At 41.9% G+C, this 22,650-nt stretch overlaps 1 protein-coding gene across 1 annotated transcript; it reads right to left on the bottom strand.

Annotated features, from left to right (window-relative positions):
• Positions 1 to 20,378: 20,378 nt before the first annotated feature.
• On the bottom strand, positions 20,379 to 21,585 carry LOC113437332 (neo-calmodulin). The gene has a single exon (XM_026702263.2). It carries the CDS (start codon positions 21,440 to 21,442, stop codon positions 20,993 to 20,995), a length of 450 nt encoding a protein of 149 aa, XP_026558048.1. The 5' UTR covers positions 21,443 to 21,585; the 3' UTR covers positions 20,379 to 20,992.
• Between the last annotated feature and the right edge of the window lie 1,065 nt (positions 21,586 to 22,650).

Below are 22,650 nucleotides of genomic sequence, written 5' to 3'. Positions count from 1 at the left end.
GCCACTAGACAGGTGGACTTTCTAGGCTATAGAATTGACGCATCAGGCATCCACCCCCTAGAATCCAAAGTCAAGGCAATCCATGAGGCACCCACTCCAACCACTAAAGCCAAGCTACAAGCCTTTTTGGGATTATTAAACTTCTATGCATCATTCCTACCTCACAAAGCGTCAGTAGCTGAGCCTTTACACAGGCTCTTAGATAAAAAATCACCTTGGCACTGGGGACACAAGGAAGACACCGCTTTTCACGCAGTCAAATCACTGCTCACATCAGACGCTGTCCTTATACAATTTGACCCACGTCTTCCATTAGTACTAGCAGCAGATGCATCCCCTTTCGGGATTGGAGCTGTGTTAAGCCACAGACTACCCAACGGCTCCGAGGCACCAATCACTTTCTTTTCCAGAACACTCTCAGCAACAGAGCGTAATTACAGCCAAATTGATAAGGAGGCTTTAGCCGCAGTTGCAGCAGTAAAGAAATTTCATGAATTCCTTTTTGGCCACAACTTCGAACTTATCACAGACCATAAATCTCTCCTGGGTCTTCTATCCGGAGACAAGCAGACCCCCCAAGTGTTGTCTCCCAGGATGACGAGATGGACCTTGTTCCTGGCGGCATACTCGTACAAACTCATCCACCGCCCAGGGAAAACTTTAAGCCACGCAGATGCCCTCAGCCGCTGCCCCCTGCCAGCTCCAGCTGAGGATCCGGCCCCTGTCCATGCCATCTTCGATGTCACCGAGCTCAACCTTCCTGTCACCGCTCTCGACATCGCCACCAAATCTAAGACTGACAGAACAATCGCCCAGGTACTGGACTGGGTGAGGAGGGGGTGGCCGGGCACTAACCTTGCAACCGAATTCACACCTTTTAAGACCCGTCAACAGGAACTATCTAGCTTGCAGGGTTGTTTGTTGTGGGGCACCAGAGTCGTTATCCCGGCCTCACTTCGCACGCCAGTCTTAGAGGCACTGCACGAGGGCCACCCGGGCATCGTCCGGATGAAGGCGTTAGCTCGAAGTTACGTCTGGTGGCCTGGCATGGACGACAACATCGTCAAGTGGGTAAGCTCTTGCCAACCCTGTCAGGAATCCAGACCATCCCCTCCAGTCACCACCCCCACAAAGTGGGAGAGCGCCAACGTGCCTTGGTCAAGACTTCACATTGACTTAGCCGGTCCAATGCACGGCAAAACCTTCTTGGTGGTCGTGGATTCATACTCCAAATGGATCGATGTGGCCCAACTATCCACAACCACCACGCAAGCAATTACCAAGGCCTTGACCCGTCTATTCGTGACACATGGTCTACCTGATACTATAGTCTCGGACAATGGCCCCCAGTTTGCCTCAACAGAATTCAGCCGCTTTGCCACCAATCTTGGCATTTGGCACATCTTCACAGCTCCCTTTCATCCTGCCAGCAACGGATTGGCAGAGAGAGCTGTTAGGTCCACAAAAGAAGCGTTAGCCAGATTCAGCAAAGAGGACTGGCATCACAGACTCTCCCGTTTCTTACTAAGCCAACACTCAACCCCATGCATGGTCACCAACAAATCCCCGGCTGAACTCCTGATGGGTAGACGCCTAAGAACTGTGTTGGATAGGCTCCACCCTCACTATTGCCCTGACACCCCTCTTGATTCAATGGCGGGGGTCAGAGATTTTGTCTTGCAGGAACATGTCTTTGCAAGGAACTACGCCGGAGACCCACTGTGGATTCCAGGGGAGATTGTAGCCATCACCGGTCCCAGGTCGTACCGAGTCCAGCTGGAAGACGGCCGCATCTGGAGAAGGCACCTGGACCAGCTAAGGAAGCGCCAGGGTACCCTCACCAGCGCTGGAACGTGGGCACAGGTCAGCCCCCAGGTGCCACACCAAACTCTCATCGGAGACCATCCCAGAGACTCCTCGCCGCCATCACCTGAGCCGAGAGAGCAGGCAGTAGACCGAGACTGCCCAATGGGTCCTCCACCTGAACCATCTGATGGAGCCACGGCATCGCCGGCCAGAAGCACTTCACCGGTACCAGCTCAGACCTCCGAGCAAGACCGCACTCCAGCACCAACCCTACCTGCTTCTTCGAACTCTGAGTCACTTGGTAACTCGCCTGAGTTACGACGCTCTGGGCGCCAGCGCAGACCACCCACTTATTTAAATGACTATACGTGTTCGCATCTGGGGGGAAGGGGTGTTATGTCCCTGGAACTTGCCAAAGTTCCCAACCAGGTCTGTTCATACTGCGGGGGCGTTTGCTGCTCCTCATTGGCTGGCTCCCCTCGACAGCCGGCTATAAAAGCCAGCTGCAGGGTCAGGTCAGCCGCTGTTCGTTGGAAGCCTGCTCCCAGCAGAGCTGACACGTTCAGTCCTTTATTCCTTGAATAAAGTCTTGTTGCATTCATGCCCTGGTCTAGCCTCTCATTGCTCAATCCACAACAAAAACAATTTGGAAGAATCCCAGATTGTAAATAGACCCAACTTGTACTTTAGGGAAAAATACTTAGAGGTTGGGAAGCCCCTCCATACAGTAGGATGATTCAGACTTTGGGGCTGACCAAAGAAGATATGGTTAATTTATACTGTTATGTGTGGTAGGAAGAAGGAATATAGAAGAAAAGAAACACTGCAGTGTTATAAAGGTCTTGAGAATTTACCATTCTCAAAACAGCCAGAAAACTCTGGAAGAACTAAGAAGAAAGAAGAAAATGTATATTGTTCTTTCCACCTGGAGTTTAGCAGGTAATAAAAAGGATTTGCCTGTCTAAATGGGAAGACTCAGATAATTTGATGTGATCAATTTGATGTGATTTCTATTAAAATTCTTAGATGTGCATCTATAATAATAGCATGTAGAATTGAATTGATTTGATATGTTTGGCTGGCCAGCATCATCTTGGGCTTAAAGCCAGGGGTGGGATTCAAATTTCTTAACAACCAGTTCTGTGGGTGTGGCCTAATTTGTGAGTGTGGCTTGGTGGTCATGTGACTGGGTAGGCATGGCTTTTATGCAAATATCATAAATATTTGTGTAAATATTGATATTTTTATTAAAAAACAACTTTTACCCAAAATCAGACAAATCAGGCAGGCAGAATCACAGAGTCACAGAATCACAAAGTCACTCACAGATCTACCTTTCTGCAATCTGCTGCCTGAGTCTGTCACATAAAATTTGCTTGCAAGCAAACTCACAAAATTAACTCACAATACACCATTTCAATATGTAAATATTGAAATTTTTTTATTCAAAAAGAGCAATTTTTCCCCAAAATGAGACAAAGCAGGCAGGCAGATTGAGTTGCTCAGATAATCATAGTCACTCACTTTCTGCAGTCTGCTGCCTGAGTCTGCACTGAAAAATAGAAACCTCAGTCCTAAGGAAAGTTCAGCTCTGCTCTCAGGCCACTTCTCCCCCCTCCCACCAAATCCCCTGAATACCACCCCTGTCTGGGCCTCAGGGAAGCCTTCTGGGTGAAGGTGAAGCAGTACAATAGTTATTTAGATTAGATGGAAAGCAAGAAATCCATCATTTTCTGCTTTCTAGTTAATCTAAACCATGTGGCACAGCTGGTAGTTGGAACAGCTGATCATCAGGGGGAAAAAAGGAAAAATGGCAACTTACCCAAAATTAGGTGAAGGCACAACAGAGGCAAGTTGGATGGTGCACATGCAAGATAAGGAGTGACTGGGGGTGGGGGGTGGGCAGCCAGTGGCATGATTTCTTGGTTTTTGAACTGTGTAGAATCGTAACAACCAGTTCTATAGAACCAGTCTGAACAGGTAGAATCCCACCCCTGCTTAAAGCTGTGGGAAACAGGCAATGATTGGGGCCAAAATCACATTTTTGATTGAAACTACTTCCTGAGTTTTCCCACTGCTTGAAGAATGAGCTACAGGTTGCCCAACGAAAGAAAAAGTGGAATTTTAATGGGACAAAATCTCCCCAGGTCTGGAAATGTTTTGTGTGTGTGAATGTGTCTTTGTGTAATCATTTCCAAACCTGGAGGATGAGACCCTCCAATAATAGTACACAAAAAAAAGTATTTAGAAAATGGAGCTCATTGACTTGTGAAAAAGCTCCCATAAAAGAATTGTAAGTAATGATTGGTTTACTTAGAGAAAAACATGAAATGAAATTTTTGTGTGAGAAATTGTTTATGCAAGCAGTCTGATTACAGTAGAAATGTGTGAGTATGTTGATGGTAAAAAGTTGATGTAAATGTCTGTGTGTTGACCCCATCCCAGAATAAAAGGACTTTGATTCCCTTTCTTACAAAGAAACAGTAAGTTACAAGGTTTTTGTTGTGGTGGTAAAGTATGTGGAAAGGCAATAGCATTTGCAAGAAAAAGAAATGAGAAAGATCCCATGGAGGATGTGGGAGAGAAATTCATGGGAAATGTGTGTGATTTACTATAGCTAGAGATGGGGGGAGAAATGGAGAAAATTATTTGTTGAAAGATTGCTGAGTGGAGAAAAGGGTGAGATTTCTGTGTAGTCTTTTAAACATCCCCCCCTATTGTTATTCAAGGACCTTCTGCCTTGAAGGAGGGAGGGAGAGAGAAGCAGGAAAAGGGGTGTGTGGTTTGTCCCTTTTAACATTTTTTCACTCTCTTTCTATCTGAGGGCAAAAGGGTGGCCTGCTCCTTCAGCCTTGCCTTTCACTGTTTTGATCTCTTTTATCTGCATATAAAAGCTATGCAGATATATATTTTTTCTGCTATGAATACAATTTTGATTATTTTCTTCTTCTGGAAATTTTTGAGGTTTAAAATTATTAATTAAACCTATCTAAAAGAAATGATTTTGAAATATGTTGCTTACATTTGTAAATGTTTTTCCATCTGAATGGAATCTGAATCTGGACCATATTTTACTAAAAGCAGAGAACTGACACTAAAACTTGACCCAAATATAATTCAGAGCATTGACTCAAAATACCTTTGTCAGCATAAGTTATTGCTTGTGGAAGGAGATTCATAGGGAGGATTTGATCTTAAACATTATTGTGTTGGGGTAGTTGTGCTATAGCCTAGTGTTATGACTCCCCTTCAAAATTCAAATGAACAAAACAGAAAGCAGCCGTTTCACAATTAAATCAAACGGAAAGAAGTCTTACAAGATAACGGCTGGTAGAAACCACAGCATAAATCTTTACTCTGTCCGGCAAACCAGTCCTGGCAATAAATCTCCAGCCTCAGAGCTCCTTGCTGTAACGTCTTCACTCAAATAGTTATTTTGTTCCTGGCAAAATGTACCAGCCCAGCTGTGTCCTTTTATACTCATTAAGGCAACGTGCTAATTTACTGACTTGCTCTTCTCATTCGCCTCCAGCTGATTTTGCCTTTTCAACCGCCTTCTATTTTTTACATTTAACCACAAATTTTCCAAGTTCTCATCTCCACTAGAAGACTCTCTCAAAACTTCCCTGTCAGCTATTCCCGGCTGTTGATCAGATAAGGAACCAGAGGAGGTCAAAGGTCCTGACAATTCTAATACATCAGGTCTGTCGTCCTTTGTCACGTCCATCTCCTCATCCTGGTTATCAGTCCAATCAGTAAGCCAGGCTGGCTCATATTGTTCTGCCATGACCTCTTCACTTGAACTCATATCAATCACAGGAGCTGAATCCAAGCCCAGAGCCACAACACTATCCCTCACCGCAGGGCCCTTCCCCCGGGTCTGACGATCTGGATGCGGTTTCGAAGGGAAACGTTCATGAAAGTCCCGAATGATGTCTGGAGCATGAACTGCAGATGCATCCGTCCATGAGCAAATTTCCGAGTCATTCACTCTCCTCCCGACTAAATACTGAAAACGACCTTGAGCCAACGCAAATCAGTAATGCTGACCACCGTGTCATCAACCTCTGCCTCCTCACGGGGCGTTGATGGGGAAGTCATACCAGCTGGAGCACGCAGAGGACAGTCCGGGGAGTCAGGAACCAAAAGAGAGCGATGGAATACAGGATGAATACACATACACACTGGCTGAGTAGCACAGCGAACGGGTCCCGACTTGAGTTCACACCCATCTATGGTTTCCACCTTAATGGGTGGATTCACAGGAATCAAAGGAATTCCAAAATGTTTAACAAAAGCACAGTCCACAAAGCTGGTTGTAGCCCCTGAATCCACCAGCGCAACGGCAGGAATTCCTTCCTTCTGGGACTGTAAGAAGATACAAGTGTCCAAAAGTAAGTGCCGAGGAGGACCAGGATTTACTTCAGCAATTTGGGATGGGGGTGGAGGATGTGCCCGACCTAGGGTTTCCCGAAGGTCGGGCCTACCCCATTTCCCGACGGGCCAGGAGTGGTTTCAGACACAGGTCTGCGAGTCCTTCTCCAGTGCAGGAATTTGCAAAATGTCCTGGACCCCGCAATAAAGGCACAAGCCTTCCTGGAACCTTCTCGAACATTCTCGCACCGTTAAGCGAGGCGGAGTGCGCCTAACTCCATCGGCTCCTCAACATTAACCATGGGTTGGAAAACTCTCGGTGGCGTGGGTTGTGCACGAGAAAACGAAGGTGGTTCCATAACGAGCCGCTTGCGTCCACGTTGCTGTAAACGAGCTTCAATTCGTAAGCACTGAACTATCAATGCATCCAAAGTTAAAGCCTTCTCTGCATGGACCAGCTCATCTTTGATGGCATCAGACAAGCCTTCCTGGAATGCAGCCATATGAGCCGGTTCATTCCAGTTAGAGTCCATACACAGCAAACGAAATTCTGCAACGTATTCCTGCAGGGAACGTTTCCCCTGATTAATGTCCCGTAAACCGTCTGTCCACAGTTTGTATCTTAATTGGGTTCTCAAACATCACTCTCATTTGTTGGAGAAAACCTGAAATTGTTCAACAACGGGCTATCTTGAACTAACAAGGGAGTAGCCCAATTAGCAGCCTGCCCGGTTAATAAACTGATCATAAATCCTACTTTAGACCGGTCAGTTGGGAAGTCTTCAGGCCTCAGAGAGATAAACAATTGGCATTGACCCATAAATGCCGGGAACCTGTCCATTTGCCCAGAAAATTTCTCCGGCATGGATACTGGGCTTTTCCTCACAGGAGGGCAGGGGGAACAGCAGCAGGGCTTGGTAAGCTGGAAACATAATTCAGCAATTGTGTTACCTGATTCTGAAGCGTCACATTGCTTTGCAGTAGCTGATTAATTTGTTGTTGTTGTTGCTCTACCAAACGCTGCAGTTGATTTGAATCCATCTTGCTTTAAAGATGGTTTGTTTGGGCCAGGAACAATAATGTTATGACTCCCTTCAAAATTCAAACGAACAAAACAGAAAGCAGCCGTTTCACAATTAAATCAAACGGAAAGAAGTCTTACAAGATAACGGCTGGCAGAAACCACAGCATAAATCTTTACTCTGTCCGGCAAACCAGTCCTGGCAATAAATCTCCAGTCTCAGAGCTCCTTGCTGTAACGTCCTCACTCAAATAGTCATTTTGTTCTTGGCAAAATGTACCAGCCCAGCTGTGTCCTTATATACTCATTGAGGCAACGTGCTAATTTACTGACTTGCTCTTCTCATTCGCTCCAGCTGATTTTGCCTTCTCAACCGTCTTCTATTTTTTACATCTAACCACAAATTTTCCAAGTTCTCATCTCCACTAGAAGACTCTCTCAAAACTTCCCTGTCAGCCATTCCTGGCTGTTGATCAGATAAGGAACCAGAGGAGGTCAAAGGTCCTGACAATTCTAATACATCAGGTCTGTCGTCCTTTGTCACGTCCATCTCCTCATCCTGGTTATCAGTCCAATCACTAAGCCAGGCCGGCTCATATTTTTCTGCCGTGACCTCTTCACTTGAACTCATATCAGTCACAGGAGCTGAATCCAAGCCCGGAGCCACAACAGCCTAGGATTAGACTTGATTTGATGGATGTTTCCTTGGAGGAAGGATTAATTGGTTTATTGATGGGAAGAGAAAGTAATAGAAGAAATGAGAGGGTGGAGCCAAAGAATAAAAGGAAGAGGACGTGATGGGATGGGCAGACAGGATAGAGTAAGGAGATGTTTTGGGTAGGGCCAGGCTGGAGATTTCATGAAAGACTGCCCGATCCAAAGACGGGAGACACAGGTGTATAATATAATGGCAGAAGATGAAAGTCAATACTAGGGGTGTCAGGGGTGATTCCTTTTTGGGTTCCATGGAGAGCCCTTGATAGATTTAGTAGTGGGACCTGAGGAAAAGGAAGTGATGTTTTTAATTGACACTGAAGCAGCAATAACTTCAATATCATTATTAACTGCAGAAATGAAATTAAGTGAACAAAGCATTAGAGTGTCTGGAGTAAAAGGGGAAGGATTTGAAGTACCCAAGTTAATGCCTCTACAATTGGGAATAAAAGACAAAATAAAAAAATAGAGATAGAAATGTTATATATATCAGATGCAGGTATTAATCTGCTGGGAAGGGAGTTCCGTGGTCGATCTTCAATTGAAATTTGAATTTGGGTCAGTAGAGACTATTATGTATTAGCATACTTACCTGTAATTGGCCGGTCCATGGTGGCAGGAAATTCAAAGAACTGTCACTGGCCACAGCTGTGAGCAGCTGAATATAAGAAGGGCTGCCACAGTTTCTTCAGCGCTCAGTCCTAGACGGAAGTAAAGACAAATTGGAAATCATGCTGGTGTCCTGAGTCTCATTCCCGCGACATAACACTGGCAACGAGGATGGGATACTGAGACAAAGAGAACCAGCAAGCATGTGGCGACCGACAAACACCAGCAATGCATCAAGGCGAAATGGCCGGAAACAACATGCCACCCGCACCGTTTCATCCAGCAACCAAAGACTGGGAATCGTACATTGACCAATTTCTCATGTTCCTCGAAGGGAGCAACCTTCATAATGTATCCAAAAACAGGAAGAGAGCTGTCTTCCTCACCCATTGCGGTCCTGCAGTATTTAAGATGGCCAAAGCACATTAGCGGCACCCACCAACATGAAAACAATAGCCTGGCTGGACCTGGAAAAAATACTGAGGGCTCACTACACATCAACCGTCTCCTGCTGATCAAAAGACACGAATTTTATTGGCACGGCCAAAATGAAGGTGAGAGCATTAGCAATTTCATTGCAATGTTGCAGGACATCGCCGGAGCGTGCGAATTCCTAAACATGGACGAAGCCATGAGGGACCAAGTGGTCCTGGGACTGAGAGATCTTACACTCCAGGGCCAATTATTAACAAAACCCAAAATAACACTCCAAGAAGCAATAGAGGAAGCTACCGCAGCAGAATCAATGCAAAAATCGGTGGCCACCATGCGGAAGATGAACAAAGTGCCACTGGAGACCCCAAAAAACACCACCAAAACCCACCACAAGGACATCGAGTCCCCATCGGAAGATGATGAGGAAGAAGAAGGGGTAAATCAATTCCGGGCAGAACAGGGCAGAAGGGACTGGAACGGAAAAAGGAAAGAATTTCGTTGTGCCGGTTGCGAGGGGAACTATCCACGTTCAGAGTGCCATTTCTTAGATGCAATCTGCAAACATTGTGAATGGCTAGGGCATGCCGAGCAAGAAAGAACTACAGCCCTAGACAAAGATGGAACACCCCCATCAGAGAGAGAGAGAGAGACAAACAGGGAGCCATTGGAACCAAGACAACAGAAACAGGCGAGGGAAAGAAACAAGCAACGGAAGGGAAGAAACACACCAGATGGTGACCATTGGACACTCCAACATGACAAATGCCAAAAAAGTATATGTCCAGGTCACCATAGAAGGTCAGCCGTGCCAGATGGAAGTGGACTCAGGCTCATACTTGTCAATGATATCGTGGGACACCATAAAAAGACTGATTCCAGAAATAAACTGGGAAAAACTCGAAAGACAAACACTAATGCTGAAAGACTACCAGGGGAACAAAATCCCTGTAGCAGGCACCGGACAATTCAAGGTAACATTCAAAAAATACACTAGAGTCCTGCCACTAACCATAGTCGACTGGAATCGACCCAGCCTATTGGGACTCGAATGGTTTGCACCATTAGGAATCGAAGTCACAGGGATAAACAGCATATCCAAAACAGAGTGGGAAGAGGACCTAATGGAAGAATTCCAAGATGTATTCGACAGAGAACTGGGCAAGTACCCCCCCCCCCAATTTCTTTTAGTCTAACCCCAAATATATCCCTTATAAGACTAAAGGCAAGGCAGGTTCCTTTCGCACTAAAACCAAAAATTGATGAGCACTTGGATAAACTCATTGCACAAGGGGTTTTAGAACCAATTGACCATGCTAAGTGGGAAACCCCAATTGTGACACCAATTGAACCTGATGGGTTGGTGCGCATCTGTGGGGACTACAAAGCAACCCTTAATCACGCACTCCAAGAAAGTGCATACCCGGTTCCAGTGGTAAAGCATCCATTACATTCCTGGGGGGGCGATCTTCATGAAACTAGACCTCACACAGGCATACCAACAGTTGCCCGTTGACCCCGAAACAGTGGAAGCCCAGACAATCGTGACACACAGTGGGGCATTCAAATACAACAGACTACAATTTGGCATCAGCGTCGCCCCAGGAACAGGAACACCTGTTGCAAGGAATTAAAGGGGTGGTACCATACTTTGATGATGTCCTGATATCACTCAGGAACAAAGAACAACTACGTGACCACCTAAGGGAAATCCTAGGCAAATTCAAGGAGGCAGGACTAAAAGTAAAAAAGGAAAAGTGCCAATTAGCTGCCAGCAAAGTTGAATTCCTGGGATACCTTATAGACAGTAAAGGAATCCACCACACAGAAAATAAAGTCAGAGCAATCAGGAAGCCCCCTGACCCACATATAAAACTGATCTATAAGCTTTCTTAGGACTTATTAACTTTTATAATATATTTCTACCACAGAGAGCAACCATTGCGGAACCACTACACAGGTTGCTTGACAAGAAAGCAACCTGGTCCTGGGGGCAATGAGAAGAAATGGCATTCCAGGAGATAAAAAACCTGATCACATCACACCACATACTAATACAATACAGCAAGACATTTCCAATAACACTAATCTGCGATGCATTAACTTTCGGGGTCGGCGCTATACTCAGCCATGTATTACCAGATGGGAAAGAAACACCCATAGCCTTCTATTCAAAGACTCTGTCAAAACCGGAGCAGAACTACAGTCAACTAGACAAAGAAGCATTGGCCGCTGTCACCTGAATAAAACGTTTCCATTAATATATCTATGGGAGAACTTTCACACTACTCACAGACCACAAGCCACTCCTGGGCGTAATCGCAGGAAACAAGGCTACACCTAATATACTGTCACCACGAATGATGAGGTGGTCAGAATTCCTGGCTGCCTATACCTACAAACTGACCTACTGACCCGGAAAAGACATAAATCATGCTGACGTGATTAGCCATTGCCCTCTACCTGAAATAGAAGATGACCCAGCACCAACCACATCAACCCTTCAAATAGAAACATTAGAAAACTTACCCATAATGGCAGCAGACATCGCTAGGGAAACTGCTAGAGACAAAAACCTGGCGTGGATTTTAAATTGGGTAGGAAAAGAATGGCCAGAAACTTAGAGCGATGAGACCGTCAGACCGTTCAGAAATCAACAAACAGGGACTTCTGGCTTGTGGTGCTTCGGTGCAGGCAGGATTCCGTGACCCTGCATGGTTTCTGCCTGTGTTCACTGCCTGAGTGCCTCGAGCCATTTGGCTTCGGGGCTAAGCCACCTTTGTAGAAGGTGGTGAAGACTGGGGGGTTCTGGCAGGGACGAGAGACATTGCATCTCTCTTCCCTAGCCGGCTAAATCACCCTCTCCGATGGCAACTGAACGGCGGTCTCTGGCCACCATTTAGAAGAGCCCAGCCGGGAAAAGGAATGTGCTGGAGGGTTTGTGAAGAAATGAAACTGATTTTGCTGACCGGGACAAAGGAACAGTGAAAGTATCCTGGTATTTAACACCTACTAAAGACACATTGCTCCCTGAGTAAGCAGCGAATGGATATCAAAGGGAAAACTTTTTTTCTTTTCACTCTCCTTCCAAACGGAACAGCTTTGAGAGAAATCGAAACCCGCATTGAAGGTATGCTAAATGCTAAAGACTATGCTAATGCCAAAGGGATATGGATTTCTAAATATTTAAAGAAAATTTTTTCTTCTGCTGTGAGTGGGAAGGGAGAGGAAAAAAATTGAAGTAGAAATTGAAAATAAGGAGCAGACTGCCTAGAATTTTAAAGAGCCATTTGAACATTAATAAGACTTCAAAAGACATACTATAATTGGAATTTTGTGATTTAATAGCAACCCCAGAAAAAGAAATGGAAGAAGAGAAAAAGTGCTAAATGAAATAGTCTATCTGGATTGTTTGGTGACTTTGCATCTTTTGGGAAACTTTCTTTTCTTTGTTTAAAAACACTCGGTGGTTGTTTTGGGAAAAATTTCTCCTCTTTATAATGGCACCACTTTTGGATGAATTTAAAACTGAATATCTAAAATATAAAAAGGAAGAACAAGACTGGAAAGATACCTTGGACATTCTTTTTCAATCTCTAGAAATGGCGGTGCATTCCTATGGAGAATTGATTGCGCAGCAGGATAATTGGGACAAAGAAGGAACCATTTTTGATGAACATGTGACCCTATTGGGGAGAAGAAGGAGGAAGAGGAAAAGGAAAAGGGATTTTAAAACCTAAAAAAACAAAAAAAAGATAAAAATGAGTTGAAGGGTAGATATAAGGTTAGAAAACAACAGGAAGGGGAAAGCACAAGAAGAAAAGGGAGGTGGAAAGGCAAAGGGGGAAAAAGGGTAAGAAAAGAATAAGCAAGGGAGAAAGGAAGGGGTGAGAAGTCTCAATGATGGGAAGCAAGATCTGAAGAAACAAAATTTATTTAGAGACAATGGGTAAACTTAATTGAAAAAGGATTCTGTAAAGTTCATAAGATTGTGTTATTATAGGCATTTATAGAATAAAATGTTTAAGATATAAATATATAAATAAGTATCAATAGGTACGATTAAAATGGTTTTGACAGGGTACTACCTATATTATATATCTATAAATTTCTTTGTTGTTGTCGTTCTTTCTTTTTCTTTTTCTTTTTATATAATATATGGTGTGACTTTAGGATGCGCTAAACAGAGATCCCAATATAAGTTATGTGTGATATTAAGTATTATTAGGTATGGGGAAAGAGTTAAAGGTGTCATACTCTAATTAATGTACAGGAGAGGTTTTGTTTAAAGAGAAAAAATGAATGGATAGCTGAGAACAGACAAAGAATGTTAAATATTATGACTTGAACTGAGATAAGTAGAATAAAACTAAGAGAGTTAAAAAAAGGAAGAAGCTATATAGAAAATGGGAAACGGTAATAAGATATGGAATGATATATAAAAGGAACATGATTTTTGAAGAGGTGTCTGTACGATGAGTTTTAACCCGGGATCAAGCAACTTTCAGAAAAGATGTTTATGTTTTTATGTTTATGTCTTGTTTTTTTTTTTTATTGGAAGAGAATAATGAAAATGTATAAGATAGATGGATATAAAAAATGTACACAATCTAAAGTTAAAGAGATATAATTTGAATAAATAGAAGGAAAGGAAGTAATAAAGAGAAGTTTGGGATAAGATATGAAGATGAACAGATAAGGTAAATATATATATCAAATTGTGCTTGTTTGGAAATGTGATAACTTGGAATAATTCTGTCTTTAAATAAGATGTTGTATTGGCTTTTTTAAAAAAAAAACTCTTATTATATTCTATGTTTTGTTTGTCTGTGTATTGTTTTGGAAAATCAATAAAATTTGTTCAAAAAAAAAAAAAAGAAATCAACAAACAGAACTTTCAATGCTTAAGGGGTGAGTACTATGCGGGGATTGGGTAGTCATACCAGACAGATTAAGGAAACATATACTAGAACTATTACATGAGGGACACCCGGGTATTGTAAAAATGAAAGCCCTGGAAAGGAGTTATATATAGTGGCCAGGGATGGATAAGGAAATAGGGGATTGGGTGGCAATGTGTAAAAGCTGCCAGGAATCGAGGCCAACACCCCCCACAGCACCAAAACATGAATGGGAAACACCAAGGGGACCATGGTAAAGATTACACATTGATTTTGCAGGCCCAACCAAAGGACACACATTTCTAATAGTCGTAGATGCTTACTCTAAATGGCTAGAGGTAAGCATCATGCACTCCACCACAACAGAAGCCATCATTAGACAGCTCAGGAAACTTTTTGCCACATATGGATTGCCAGATTTGATTGTATGGGCCGCAATTCACACAACAACATTTGAGGGATTCCTAGCATAACAAGGCATGTACTAACAGCTCTGGGACACCCAGCTACAAACAGACAGGCAGAATGCATAGTACGTTACATGAAGGAAACATTACAAAAATTGGGGCCTGGGGATATACAATAAAAGATAGATAACCATTCAACACATGACACCCAGTGCCACAACTAATAAAAGCCCAGCAGAATTACAAATGGGAAGGAAACTAAGATCACACCTAGACAGACTACACCCCACATATAGCCCAGAAAAACCAGCAGACTCCTCCAGTAATTGCCACACATTTCAAACAGGGGACCCGGTTTATGCAAAAAATCTCATAGGAGAACCACTGTGGATCCCAGCAAAAATAACCCAGATAACGGGCCCCCGCTCATACAGGGTAGACACCACGGATGGGAGAAGCTGGAGAAGACACATTGACCAGCTCAGATCGAGAGTCATGAAAGGTGACCCAAGTAAAACTATGGAAGAGGGGGGAGACCCCTCAAACAAACAAAACAAATACAAGGAAGGAGGGGGAACCCCTCAAAAATAACCATAGGGGAGGGGAGGCCCCTCAAACAAACAAAACACAACCAGAGAAGAGTGGGGAGACCCCTCAAACAGACAAAACACAAGTAGGAAGGGAGGGGGAGACCCTCCACGAGCAACAGAAATAACAGAACAAACCCTGACAACTACGCAATAACCATTACTAACACTAGCCCAGTCAGGAAACGCAAAACATGTACCTGAAACCAGGGAAGAAGGCAGGTTGGGGAGATAGGAACAGGTCCAGGAAGATAGCCAGAAAGCAGCCCCTGGTGGGAACGGCTGGGCTGACTCAACCATCCAGGAAATTCCTGGCGGGAGCAGCATGGTCGACTCAACCTTCCAGGACATTCCAAGAAGACGGACGGGAGGAACAACAGATCCATCCAAACAGTTCAGGAGACAAACGAAGACTGAGTTGCTCAGGTCCAGTAGAACCCATACATGATTACATACGGTAGGTGAAGCTCTGATTGGTTGAACCGGACCAGGTGGGAAGGAGTGTTATGTATGAGCATACTTACCTGTATGCTAATACTTAGCCGGTCCGTGGCGGCAGGAAATTTGAAGAGCCATCACTGACCATAGCCGCGAGCAGCTGAGTATAAGAAGGGCTGCCGCGTTTTCTTTGGTGCTGAGTCTGAGACGGAAGTAAAGACAAATTGAAAATCATGCTGGTGTCCTGTGTCTCATTCCCGCGACATAACAGAGAAGATTTCTATGAGGGTTTTGAACCCCACTTAAAATAACAGTCAAGTAACTGACTCTGAGAATCTGAGACTTAACAGTCAACAACAGTCCAAACAAAGTGGTTAGGCAAAAACAGTACTCAATTTTAGAAGGGGTGGCTTCCCAACCTTTACCTATAAATAAGCTTGGTGGAATACTGCAGACTCTGGATTGATGGGTATGCTGATCTTACCAAACTCCTGTATGCAAAGTTAATCGAATCTGAACCTTGGAATTTGAAATGGGAGGGACATGAAAGAGGAAGCTTTGAAAACTTGAAACAAGCTTAACCAAAGCTCCTGTATTAAGTCTGCCAAATTTGGAAAAGCCATTCCATCTCTTTGTAAACACAGAGAATGGAATAGCGCAAGGGGTGTTGGCTCAGCCTGTAGCATTTTTGTCAAAAATAATGGACCCAGTGATAATGGGGCAGCCAGTATGTATTCAAGCAATTGCTGCTACTGCTATGAAATTGACCTTTGAAGGAGCCCTCATTGTGAGCACCCCACATCAAGTTAGAACCATTCTCCACCAAAAAGAGATCTTGGAGGCAGGGGGTTTGCCTCATAATTGGCCTGTTCAAACTTGTGAATTGTATGCACTAAATCATTTCGGAAGGAAAAATAGGGACAATATATACAGATTCCAAATATACATTTGGGATAGTGCATACCTTTGGCAAAATATGGTGGAAAGGGAAGGAATTAGTACATGAGACTCTAATAAAGGAAACAATGAGTTCCTAACTTAAACCTAGAAAACTAGCAGTGACACCTGTGAATGCACACCAAAAAGGAACATCATTTGAGAACACAGGTAATCTTTTTTTTTCCAAAAATTTTATTAATTTTTAAAAAACAAACATACAAACCAGACACAAAACATGGAAACATAAAACATCTTTTTTGAAAGCAGTTTGATGCCGGGTTACATCTCTTTGTAGAGACATAAATTCAAGTTCATGCTCACTTTTATATACCATTCTGTTATGCCTCACCTGAATCCACAGGTGAGCAATCACAATTCTGAAGTTCCAAAATTATAAGCAACTAAAAACAAACCCCAACCAAGATAACTGCTGAAGTTTTTCCAGTCCTCAGCAGTAAATCCGATATCTGTTTAGCAAACCTGAAGTGCCTATTGTTAGGGATACACCCTAGCAGAATCTGCACGGCAGTCAGGCCTCCAACCAATCAATGCTTTTCCATTGCTCTATGCCAAAATGTATCCTTTGCAGGATACATTTTAAGTTCTTCCACAGTAGTTGGAACTTTACTAACTTGGCAAACTACACTTGCTTGGTACCTATCAGGTGGTCTGGTTTCACGTGTTGAACATCTAGGTATTACAGGGCTTACAGGTGGACTTTCATGTTCTACCTGTTCCTGGTGATCTATTTCTTCGTGTTCACCTATTTCTTCCTGTTCTGGTCCTATTTGCTCTTCTTGTACTTCCTCTTTAATTGGACTTTTCTTATTACTGATATGTTGGTTTGGTCTTTTGTAGGTTTCTATAATTACATCCTTATTCGAATCTTGCTCCAGTTTTTCCCATCCTACATGTTCAAGGAATTGTGCACTAGCACTACAGTAAACTCTAGATGTACCTCTTTCCCAGAACCTGTAAGATTTATGGTTAGATTCGTAACCTACAAAAAATAATCTTTTAGCCCTATGCTGCCCCTTATGTCTCAGTTGTGTAGGAATACGCACCCATGCTGGTGCTCCAAATGTGTGCATATAGCTTAGGTCAGGTTTTCTACCATGCCACCATGTGAATGGTAATTCACCTGTTGTTGAGTTAACAACATTATTCAATATATGATTACCACACATTATTGCTTCTCCCCACAAATTTTCAGGTAATCCTGAATCCGACAACATAGTACGAGCCATTGCCTGTATTGTTTGGCCTCGTCTTTCTATAAAGGAATTACGTTGTGGCCTATATGGTGCAGACTTTTTATGTTCTACACCTGCCATCTTCAATCTATTTTGGAATTTATTATTTATAAATTCTGTACCATTATCAGTTACAAGAGTTACTAGTTTCCTTTTAGTTTTCCTTTCTGCAAACTTCAACCAATTAAAGAAATTCTGATATGTTTCCATTTTACTCTTCATTAAATAACAGAAACCATATCTAGAATAATGATCCATTATACTTAATATATAACGAGCACCTCCCACACTTGGTTTTTTAGGACCTATAATATCAGCAAATACGACCTCTAGAGCCTCTTTAGTTTTAAATCCATTAACTCTATTTGCTGGTATTACCTTGCTTTTTTCTTGACTGCAAGCATTGCAGTGCAAATACTTACTGCAAGGCTTCAGTTTTATACCTTTAGATAGTTCAACCGTTTGCTTGAGCATTTTAAAATTTATATGCCCTAAACGTCTGTGTAACAAATGTATGCATTCATCATGAGGTTCAACGTTATTATACACTGTGTTAGCCACCTCTGATTGATTATCTTTTAACACATACAATTCACCTTTTAAAGTTGCAGTCACTTTTTTACCCTCCTTTTCTATTATGCAGTTTTCTCCCCTAAAGGTAACTACATAACCTAGTTTAATCAAAACTCTAACCGAAAGCAAATTAAACTTAAGTTGTGGTACATATAACATTTTTACATTTTCTTTTATGCAAGAACAATGTGCAGTACCTTCAGCTTTTGCTTTAATTTTCCAGCCATTAGCTAACGATATCTGCTGTGAACTCGTGGACATCTTAATAAATCTTTTCTTATCTTTCATTATGCAGTGCGATGCTCCACTGTCTACCACCCAAAAATTATCATTGTTCACAGTTTTGTTGCTACACATGGCTAACTCTAAGCATTTTTTATCCTTTTGATGCCTTTTTGCATTCTGGCTGACATTGTGGCGTTTTTCTTTCTTGCAGAATCTAGCCAAATGTCCTTTTCTTCCACAATTAAAACATTTTCTAATTGTGTAGGCTGATGAAGATAATTCCTCTTCTTGTGGTTGTTCCCTTCTCAGTTGATCCCTTTCAAGCCTTCTCCTGGCTTCTTCAATTAATCTGCCAGTAATGTCAGTTAATGTGAGGTTATCTTTTGGCAGAACTTCCAGTGAAGTTACATAGTCGTCATAGCTCTCATCTAATGAAGACAAAATTATATAAACCTGATGCAGTTCAGTGAAGATAAGTTCTTTTTCATGCAGTTCTTGAAAAATCCTCTTCATAGTGTTTATATGAGTCAACATGTCTCCATTCTTTTGAAGATGTGTTCTGAACAGCTTCCGTGTAAGATTTATATGTGCTCCTACACTGTCTTGAACATAAATCTTCTTTAAATTCTCCCAACACTTAGCAGCTGTTTCTTCTCCACGAATATGGACAAGCTGCTGGTCACAGAGTGTCAGTCCTATTATACAGAGAGCTTGCTCATTCTTCAGTTTATATTCTTGTATTTTCTGGGCATCATCTTCATCCTCCGGATCACAAGCATCTACCTCTGGTGGGTTTTGAATTATACTCCACAAACCTTCTCTGCGTAGAAGTAGGCTGCATTTCATAGACCATGAAACATAGTTTGTTCCATCCAGTTTGGATATTAGAGACAAACTTGGTAAATTGACTTGTGCCATCTTTCTCTGGATATTAAACTATAATTAATAAAACACAGCTGTCTGTTTACAGTATTGTGTAACTACACTAACTCTCACTTTATATAAGCCTGTTATATCCTGGTTAGTCTGACTGTGCAGCTGGGCCCATAACCAGTGTTGAAGATGCACCCTAGCAGAATCTGCACGGCAGTCAGGCAGGCAGGCAAAATATGTGAGATAGACATTTTGTAGCTTACACTCAGTAAAACAGATACACCGTGCTAGTTAAATAGTTTATTCCAGTAAGAGTTATAGCATAGTCAAACAGTCCATATATCATTCACTAGTTCAGCCTGTCCGGGGATTATTCAGTTGCAAATTCCAGTGTTGAAAAAGAGGTCAGTAAACTTACAAATATCAGTCCAGTAATATATCTCCTCGCAGTAGAGTTATGAAGAAGTCACACCTCCTTTCTTCCTTCAGCGACTCAGCAGTAGGGAAAACACACAGTTAAGAAACCATCAATCCATCAAACCAAATCCATCAAATCGTCAGGAATCGTCAGCAAATGAGCAGGTTCTCTTGCTCCCTCTTATGGCGGTTCAACACCGCACCCAAAATTACATGCTTTGCAGTTTAAAGTGACACACACTTAAACTTACAATCATAGTTTATATATATTATTTCACCCAAACTACGTTAGGTAACCTATGTTATTCCTAACACCTATAAATCACAATGCCTCAGAGAATCTTCACAAGACTTTCGCTCTAACAAGACACTTTGCTTCTGGCAAATTTCTCAAGCCAATCCATTTCCTTTTATCCCCTAAAGGGGGCATGTCAGTCTCATTAATCACTGGCTTGACGCTTCTTTCCCAATTGAGATTGACGTCTCAATCTCCGTCTATTTCTCACATCAAGCCAAGATCCCTCAAACCCCTCCTCCTCCGCATTTGAAACCTCTCACACTTTTTCCTGATTAACTGTTCCCGGCTGCTGTATAATCAGAGAGGGAGATTCGGGGGAATTCACCTCCAATAAATCAGGTTCGTCTCTCATAACTAAGTCCACTTCCTCATCCTGACTTCCCTCAGAATCACTCAGCAATGCAGGCTCAAATTTCACTGCCACCGTCTTCGCTCGAGCTCACATCTGCCAAAAGAGCAGATTCCAATAACAGAGTCACAACACCATTCCATATCTTATTACCATTCTAGATTTTCTTTTCTTTTCTTTTTGAGTTAATTACTTTTTTATTGGAAAACAAATATACAACTTGGAATGGATTTGAGGCAAGTTGTGCCATAAGCGGATTCTTTTTAAAATAAGTGGCTGAACAAAAGTTTTTAAAAGCATAGTAACTATAGAAGAAAAATGTCTTCTGGTACATGACCAGGAATACAATAGTGTACGAGTACCTGGATAATACACCTGTTTTGCAATAGTGCAAACTTTTTAAAGTTCCATATTGTTGACTGTCCATAGTCCACAAAGTTAAGACTACATTTCAACAACATGCTAAATTTCCTAAAATAACTAATTTCAACAGGCATAACCTAGATGATCCCTCATTTAACCAACACCATCTAACTTTAGAAGTGTGGAAGGACTTAAATATCCAGAGTAAGCCACATGCAAACATTTGTTACTTTGATCATTTTCCCAAAATATCAGGATGACAGATAAAGGGGAAAACATGGAGGAATGAGTTTGTTACTATATACGCATCTCTCTCAACAGAAGGGGAAAACCTTTTACAGATATGTTACAAACAGAGAAAAAGGCGAATAAACAATTTGTACAAGAAATTTAACACATTCTGTGCAGTGTCTTCACTTCGCTGTCATCATTTGTACAAACTCTTCATAGTTTACTTGACCATCACCATCAATATCTGCTTCTCTAATCATCTCATCAACTTCTTCATCTGTTAGCTTCTCTCCAAGATTTGTCATCACATGACGAAGTTCTGCAGCACTAATATAACCGTTACTATCCTTATCAAATACACGGAATGCTTCTCTAATTTCTTCCTCATTGTCTGTGTCCTTCATTTTTTTTGCCATCATTATCAAAAATTCTGGAAGGTCAATTGTGCCATTACCATCAGCATCTACTTCATTGATCATGTCCTGTAATTCTGCTTCTGTGGGATTCTGACCAAGTGACCACATCACTGTCCCCAATTCTTTTGTTGTTATTGTGCCATCTCCGTCTTTGTCGAATAGTAAAAAGGCTTCCTTGAATTCTGCGATCTGCTCTTCTGTCAGTTGATCAGCCATTTTGGGTTTTGCTGGGTCTGGTAGCGATTACTGCAGGCTAAAGATCACGACTGGTGCCGCCTTGTTCGGCCCAGGAGTGGTGCGCCGTCCGCTGGCTCTTCAGCTCCTAAAACCCAAATGCCTCGGCGATTCGCCTCACACTGAACGAAGCACGCCTGCCGGCAGCTTCTTATCACCATTCTAGATTTTCTATATAGCTTCTCCCCTCTTTTCACTCTCTTAATTCTATTTTATTTATTTCATCTCAATTTAAATCATTATACTTATATCCGTTGTCTGTCCTGTTTCAACTGTCTATTATCTTTTCTCATTAACACAAAATTTCTCCTGTAATCACTGATTGGAGTATGACGCCTTTATATCTTTCCCCTAAATTTAACACTTAATATAATACATAACTTTCATTTGGATTCTGCTTAGTACATTCTAAAGCTATTTTAAGAAAAGAAAAAAGTATAAATATATAATATAATTAAAACAACAATCCATACCAATTGAACTCTATCATTAAAATTAATATTTATTTAAATCTTAAACATTTTACACATTCCTTTTCAAATAGGTATCATGCTTCCATGGGAATAGTTATAAATTTTGCGTAGTTCCCCCCCATTTCACTTATATTTTAAAACGTTATGTAATTAAAACGTTCCCATTCCTTCTTAATTCAATTCTCTCATATTTCATTTCATTTATTTTGTTCAAAAAAGAAAAAGTTTCACTAAATTACATTGAATATTTTATCCCATTTTATAATCATATGTTGTTCCAATTTTCTAACATTATTTCTAATACAAATACAACAATACAGTCTATATGTACCTTTGCAGAATCTCTTTTTCAGTTATATTTTTACCCATTATCTCTAAATAAATCCTGTTTCTTTACATCTTGTTTCAAACCCTTGTAGCTTCTCTTTCCTTCTTTCCTCCCTTGCTTCTTCATGCCCTTTTTACCCCTTGTCTCTCCATCTCCATTTCCCTCTTCTGTATTCCTCTTTTCTGTTGCTTTCTGACATTATATCCACTTTTCACCTTATTTTTTCCCTTTTTTGGTTGTTTTTTTAGGTCTTAAATTATCTTTCCCCTCTTTCCCCTTTCTTCCCCAGATAAAGTTACTTGTTCATTAAAGATGGCTTCTTCTTTGTCCCAATCTTCTTGTTCTTGTAGTTTCTCAAAGGTAGAAATCACCATTTCTAAAAAGTGGAA

The sequence above is a fragment of the Pseudonaja textilis genome, chromosome Z (genome assembly GCF_049901715.1).
Source record: "Pseudonaja textilis isolate UNSWEBS1 chromosome Z, rPseTex1.2, whole genome shotgun sequence".
Taxonomy (NCBI): domain Eukaryota; kingdom Metazoa; phylum Chordata; class Lepidosauria; order Squamata; family Elapidae; genus Pseudonaja; species Pseudonaja textilis.
Note: the sequence above shows the minus strand (reverse complement) of the source record. Positions and strands in the feature narration are given on the sequence as shown.